Below are 7,739 nucleotides of genomic sequence, written 5' to 3' on the forward strand. Positions count from 1 at the left end.
GACCCCGGGCTGGCAGGGAGCGGAGGAGAAACAGCGGAGAGGGAGCAGCAGGGCTGGAAGCAGCTGCGGGAGACTTTACAGCTTTCTCTTCCCCTCCCCAGGCTGAGCGTTGTAGGCTCCTTCTCCTCAATCCCCTCAGGTGTTGGACCCCCACCCTAAGGACCGCCAGGACACCGGCCCCTCGCCGGTCCCCACAGCTGCTGACACGCTTCCCCGTCCCATGACGAGAACCAGAGCTGGGAGCTTGCACTCATATTAGGGGTGGGAAAGGCCCAGGGCTCCCGGGGCGGCCGGAAAAGAGCGCCGGGGAAGTAGGAAGCGGGGCCTCGGCGGGGTGTGAGCTGATGCAGCTGGGCTGCTTCTCATCCACAGCTCAACGTCTTCCCCCTGAGCTCCAGGGCCTCCAGCGCACAGGGCAGATTTACCAAGAAACTGCTACTGCCTCCCTATAGGAATTTGCATTAACACGGTCAGTACGTTCCACACTTAAAACAGTCTTCTATCAGGGTAGCAGAAAGGTGAAAGCAGAAAAACAAGGCAAAACAGAGGAAGCTGCTGTAAACTATGCAGACATATAAGCCAGCAAGATACTAGCAAGAATCTCTAATGCCGTATAGCACTTCATTGGGTTAGGGGAATACAGCCTGGATTTTAGGTTTAAGCCTGATTTTTATCTCCCATGGACTTCTTTTCCCATCTTTCTCCTACCTCGAATTTCTTTAGTGGGGGAGGTTCATCAGCCCCCTTAGTACAACTAAATGCAATTTGTTATTAAGAGACTTGCTGGGAAATGCTATGAAAATGCTACAACAAGCAGTAAAAAGCCTAACGTATTTAAATAAAGTAGGTGGACCACCACAAAGATGGTGACCCTTCTCCTGGAGCCTGACCCTCCCTGAAGTCAATGGGAAAACTTCCAGGGATATCAGTGGTGTGGATTCAGTGGGGACACTGGAAGCTGAATCAATAGCAGAAGGCTCAGACTTGCATGTTGTTTGTCTCCAGATACCCCAACCGAGGTAGAAAAATCAGGAAAAAAGTCAGCCTCTGTTAGTCCTTACCTGTAAATAGACTCTGTTGTGCCACCGCTGCACTCCAGGTAAAGCTGCTTCTGGGAATTTTGCCAGGCTGGCTTGGAGGAAGGCAGGGTTTTTCACTAAAGACTTCACCTCCAGTTGTAGGAATTTATCAGGATGGTTGTTGTTTGGCAAAACAGAGAAATCCATGTTTCCCTCCTGTTGAGTAATAGTGAAAACAGCCCAAGCTCCCGCTTCCTGGCTGTGCACGCTCCTTCTATTATTAATGACGTGAAGAAGGATACGACAGTTTCCTGAAACTGTATCTGACCCCTGTTTGGTGTCAGGCTCACTTATATCATCTACCAATGATAAAAGATGATTTAGAAGCGGCAGAGCAAACAGGGTGTGTTTCTTTAAGTGCCTAGCTTAAGTTTTTGAGTTCAAGGTCTATTTTAATAGATACATATGTGCTCATTAAATTTAACAGAGTATCAGTGAGTAGATGCATGAGACACTTAAATGCATACCAGCACTTCCTCAAGTGACCTGCCAAAAATTTCAAGCTTACAGTACTTCAAAGCAAGCTCTTTTTTTCAGAAAATTAGAAGCAGTTCACAGTGCAAAGCAAGGAGCAGCACAAGTCCTCCTTTTCTGTGGCGGTACCAGGACACCTTATTGTGCTATGCTGGTCAGTACCATTTTACCACGACTGCTATGACATGTACTTCCGTAGGTTCAGGGGTTTCTTTGACAGTAAATTCTTCTTTGCATGCGGAAATATTAGTTTGTTTGAAGCAATTGATAACAGAAGTGTTCTTCAGGGAATTGTCTCTGCTCCTGTCCAAGTGAATGGAAAACCTCTTACTGACTTGAATGGTGTGGCATCAGTCCCTCAACTTCCATTATTTTATTTTGAGATTGGCTATTTTTTGTCAGCATTTTGTAAGTATTAAGTTCTTTTGACTTTCAGCTATGAAATTCCCTTTAATCATCATAGTCATTGTTTACGATCAGCAAAAGTAACCTCATATTTAGGTTAACCTTGTATTCAAACCTTTCAGTTTTCGTAAGACACGTTTCATTTCTGGTAACACTGTCACATAGGAAAAGTTTTTTGAAAGTTCATTTTTGAAATCTAGAAAAACCTACTTTGGATTGAGTTAAGCACTGGGAATTAGGGCATCACAAAACTTTTACCTTGTACTTAGACCAGAGAATCACTAAACAGAAATTACACTGACCAATCCATTTTTCTTACACAGGATTGCTGAAATTTAAAAGGAAAATAAAACCAGTAAGCCATTTTTGAAATTTTAATAATGTGAGGTGCTATTGTAACAAACAAGTAATTTGATATACATATCAGTTAAAACCACTTATCTAATTAAAAAGCTCATGAATTTTTCCTGCATATATTTATTGGCAATTATTTGACAGAATGATTGTCAATTATTAATCTGTTGCTTTTCAAGAAGAAACTCATATTAGAGTTTCAGATTAGTCTGTATTTTTGACCAGCCACAAAACAGACGGTAGGGATCATTTTTGCTGACTGGACATACACACTCCTGAGGAACCTGCTGCTAAATTTACAGCTCTTTTTTTTTCCAGCATAGTGAAGACCTGAAGCTCTGTAACACACCTTCATAATGTACTGTTAGTGACTATCACGAAGTTACTGTTCCAGATCTACCATAACAGGTAGTCACTCTGTTTCCCTGTGCAGAACTAAAAGAGTAATAATTAGTGTTCTAAAATACAACCACACCTTCTCTCTTCAGCGTACATTCCCTTTTTAGCATCCCTATGAACACAGAATTTTTCCATGTTACTGTGGCACACAAGGTGGGGTGCAGCTGTGAAAAATTACTTACTGACACAACTTCATCACATAAAAACATAAAAATGCCCTACTGGGTCCAACCACCTAAGCCCAAGATCTAGCTGGCTTTTTTCCTACTATTTTTATAGAGCCAATAACTTAAGACTACGGTAACCAATGACACCAAGATCTTTCTCCAGATCTGTAACTGCCAGTTGCAAGTCTGGTATCTTGTAAGCATAGTATAGGCTTTTTTTCCATACTTGCACTACCTTACATTTATCCACAATGAAGTCCATCAGCTAACATTTTGCCCAGTCACTCAGTTTTGTGAGGTCCTTCTGGAGTTCCTAGCTGTTGAGACAACACTTGCTCATCCAAAAGAGCTTAACATCATCTGCAGAGTTGGAAATCTCAGAGTTTACTCTTTTCCTCCAGACATTGATGAAAATGTTGAACAAAACTAACACCATCATCATTCCTTGGAGAACCACACTGCTGACCCTTCTCCATCCTGAAAAGCAACTGTTGAGCTCCACCTTTTGCTTCCTATCCTTTAACCAGCTTTCAAACCATAAAAAGGCTGTTCTGCAGTCCTGTGTGAACATAGCTTCTCAAATATTCTTTAATGTGGAACTTTGTCAAAGATTTAAAATCCAAAGATACTGTATTTACCAGATCCCGTTTGTTTAGGACACTACTGAAGCCATGCTGACTCCTTCCCAACAGCCCACCTTTGTCCATGTAGTCAGTGATCTTATTCTTTAATAAAGGCAACTACTGCACCAGGAAAAGAACTCAAGACTCCTTAGCCCGTAGTACCCAGGATCCCCTGGTGACCCCTTTTTCTGTAGCTAGGAATTACATTGCAACTTGCCAGCCCTCTGGCACAGGGGCTGTTTGAAACGACAGGTTACGCACCATGGCCAGCAGTTCTGTAATTTCACCATTGTGTTCTTTCAGGATTCCCACCCTAGTTACTTATTAACATCTAATTTACCAGTTGGTCTAATATTCTTGTATATTTACTTTAAATTAATCCAGCTTTTCTGACCATCCCACTATAAGGAATGGGCAAGGTATGAGAAACTGTACAACATTTCAGCAATAAGGGCTAATGCAGAGGCTTCACTGAACTTCCCTTTCATAGCCTTGTCATCTCCAAGTGACTCTTTCATATCTGTGTTATCAAGAGGTCCCACTGATTGTCTAGTTGTCTTCCTGCTTTTGATGTATTTCAAGTCCCTTTTACTATAGGTTTGGATATCGGTTTCTGCAGGGCTCTTCAAAATCTTTTGGGGTTCATAATTTCCTGTTTACATTTGACCTGCCATGTTTTAGGGCCTCTCTTGCTCGCCTCATGCAAGCAAATGTTCCATTTTTGATCTCTTTCACAACAGGCTAATGACACTGTCTCTTTGTCCTCGAAGATGACAATGGAAACTGAAAGAAAAAATAAAAACAAAACAAAACAAAACCCATCCTCCAGAATGAAACAACAAATACCGTCCAGAATAAATGACATCATATTAAAATTCTGGTATTCCTTTTCTCTTTCAGAAAGGTATAAGAAGGGGTAACTCATAACTTTTGGTCACTGCTGCATTTAGCCAGTATGCATCTACAATGAAGTATCCCCACTGCGCACTGGCCTAGCACAAGCCCTGTGCACCACTTAAATCCCACTTAATCTATCAAAATAGAGCCTAAGTGGGATTTAATTAGCAGAGAAGTCTACTTGAGTCCCTGTGAACTGGAGTGAATTTCACCTTTACTTGCCAGCTGAACTTGACTGATTTGAAATTCATTAGTTGAAGCGTTACATATTCATCAGGCTGGAAGAAAAACACATTCATGCAGAGAGATCATTACTGGGGGTGGGGGCAGGGGGGGGAACCAACTCCAAACCGAGTAAATTGGGGTGTGAATGTCTACTGGTGCAGATGGCAAGTGCTTCCCTGCGTACAGCTGGGAAGCGCTGCCAGCTGGGTCTGTGGCACTGCCCTGCACAGACCCACCGAGCGCGCTGGGACCCAGGCCACAGGCTGGGCGCACGCCCCAAAGCTGCTGATCATTTTCTAACAAAACAGACGCTTTGGTCTCTGTTGCTTCTCCAAATGCTAACGGAGTGCATCAAAACAGCAAAAGCAAAATGAACTTGCTTTGAAACTCCTTCAGAGAAGGAATTAAGAGGCATTTTTGCTATGTAAACACAGACCTGCTTCCAAATGATTCACATACAGCTAATTAATAGTTTTGTACTATAGATACCGAAGGAATTAAAGCTGGAGCTGAGATTAGAACCTCCTGGTTTCACTCACTATATTTATAGAGAACGTTCATTTTGCTGTGCAACTTTCCATCCTTGGTCCCTATTCAAATGCCTTTCCTTTTGCGACGTGCTATAAGGATGATTGGAGCACAATTCACTCAGCTCTTTTCAACAGACGCAGGCAGGGTTAAAAATGTACTTCTCCATTTTGCGATAAAGTCAGCTTTCTTGTTCATGAAATACGCAGAAACAGCAGAGCATAAACATTTAAAATTGTGTGGCTGATATCCCCAGTTGAAAAAAGAGAAGTCCTCTTGCCCTTACTTTGGAGACACCTTAACATTTGTTTGATTTTTGTTGTTGTGGTTATTCAACAAGTGCAGAAGCATTTGTAGGACTGGATTCTGGGTAAGGATGAAGAAAACTTAAAATAATGATCGTTTTTTATGCCTGCCAACTACAATAATTCCATTATATTTTAAAATGCGTGTCTGTGACACTGAGGAGTTATGTACAACAGCAGCTGAGCTTTCTGTGCATCGATATGGCACTGTGTCATTTTAATTATACAAAATATATCTTCACACTCCATAATGTCAGAGTTATTTTTTCTTCTTTACTTTTTAAAACCAAAGTGTATTTAATTTAAAATCTTACATGAGCACATCATTAAAGCTGCAGTTTTTGAATGTATGGCAGTATCTGCCAAACCCAAGACATTACAGCTATTTGAAAGAACATATATTGATTTCAATGGGAGGGAAGAATGCCACTAAGTATTCTTCCTTGATATGACTGCCATCCTGACTGGTGAGCCTCAGTATATTAAATCTTGTGCAGGTATCTACATCACATCTATAAAGGAGACTCCATGGAGAGATTTAAAAGGCACATTTGCTCAAATCAGAAAAGGTGCATTCCTTTCATTTGCTTTGGGCACAAAATAGGAACCTGAATCTATTACTTATGCCTACCAACAAGCACGGTAATTTAATACACGGTAGTTACTACAAAGATGTCAGATGCTTAGGGCAGTCTACTGGAACACTGCAGTAATTCAGCGTGGATCCAGAGTTCCCCTTTCTGCAGAGCCTTGAAGGGAGGCAAGTTCACATTAAATTGTTACAGTGATTACTACATCCTGTGATGCCTTTCAGACCCATTTCTCCAGCTGTCTTGCCCACAGGGTTTGCTCTCCTACGTATTTTCAGAGCAGGCCTAATGGCTTGCATTACGAAAGGGAGGCAGAGGTCTTACTCCTCTCCCACAGCCAAGTTCAGTGGTTACAGAACTCACCGGAGATACTAGCTTCTGCTCCACTGAATATTACTTTATTATATCTTACTTTTCATATACCAAGCTTCACAAAGGGTTATGTCTGCCTGCAGCCAGAGAAAGCCAGGAGACAGGAGACATTTGCTGTAGGCAGTACTGTAGCAGTTCCCTGCTCCTAGGCAGGTCTCAGTGGATTCTGCTATCAGACATGGATGCCCAAATAGGAAAAATGCAAGTAACAAAAGAAGCTTTACTTTTTATTGAAAATGTAAAAATCATGTGAATCATGTACAATATTTTCTCATAAGGAAAATTTTAGCTGTTTCATAACGTTTCACAAAACTGTAAAACATTTTATTTTTATAAAGACTTTTTCATAAAACAAAGATAAAACTAAAGTAGTATTACAAAGCTATTTTCTAAATCATCAACAGAGAACTGAAAATGTTTAACAGATTAACTCATACAAGTGGCAGGAGGAGGGGCTCTTCCATTTGTAAAACTGCAAGAGGACACACAAAGGTATAGAGGGGCATGGGTCTTTTCTTTCAAAATGTTTAAAATCAAGTGACATGTTAAAACAGTACAGACGTGATTTCATAGGATGGTACAAGTTCTAGGACTGCATTTCTCTACGCTACCTCGAACAGTGCAACAGTGATTCAGTGTAAATCTCTACAGTGTTTCATTGATTCAATACTTGTGTTCAAGTATGTGTCCATGAGAATGATCAAAATCCCTACGTAGCTATTTTGATTTTCCTGTTTATAATAGGTTACAAGTTACAGTAGATTCTCTCCTACAGTATGTTTCTAAATCAAATGAACTGATTTCACAACACATTCTGTAATAACCTGTTCAATAATGTTAGCTAACTCACCTCAACATCTGTTGCAAAATACGCAAGATCATTCTGACTCTGAATGCCAAAAATATAATAAAATTAGGAAGGGCTTTATTTCCATATACAGCAAAACTATTCAGCTAAATTAAAATAAATTCAAGATAACATGATGGCTTTTTTTGGCAACAGAGAGACGACGCCTACTGAAAATAAACATTTAAAATACTAATTATTATTATTTTTTTAATTCTGATAAATGTATCCAAAATTGTTCATATAAAAATTAATTATGAAAACCTCAGAGGATAAAACAAGTAAGATGTCTAACCAAAACAATAAAGGATGTCTGGCAGGCAAAAATAAATTAATTTGATTAAATTATATGTAATCTGATAATATTTGGTCTGAAAAAGCACGTGTGTGTGTGTGTGTGTGTGTGTGTGTGTGTGTGTGTGTTTATAAATAATAAGATTGTGAAGAGCTGAGAGCCAGCCAGCCTGACAGAGG

At 40.5% G+C, this 7,739-nt stretch overlaps 1 protein-coding gene across 1 annotated transcript in view; it reads right to left on the reverse strand.

The window, feature by feature from the left end:
- MINAR2 (membrane integral NOTCH2 associated receptor 2) overlaps nt 1-1,226 on the reverse strand; it is an 8,430-nt gene extending 7,204 nt beyond the window's left edge. Inside the window, exon 1 of the mRNA XM_026056992.1 lies at nt 1,062-1,226. Within this exon, the coding sequence (XP_025912777.1) occupies nt 1,062-1,226 (165 nt within the window). The remainder of the gene's footprint in view (nt 1-1,061) is intronic.
- Between the last annotated feature and the right edge of the window lie 6,513 nt (nt 1,227-7,739).

The sequence above is a fragment of the Apteryx rowi genome, unplaced genomic scaffold (genome assembly GCF_003343035.1).
Source record: "Apteryx rowi isolate R43461 unplaced genomic scaffold, aptRow1 scaffold_135, whole genome shotgun sequence".
Taxonomy (NCBI): Eukaryota; Metazoa; Chordata; class Aves; order Apterygiformes; family Apterygidae; genus Apteryx; species Apteryx rowi.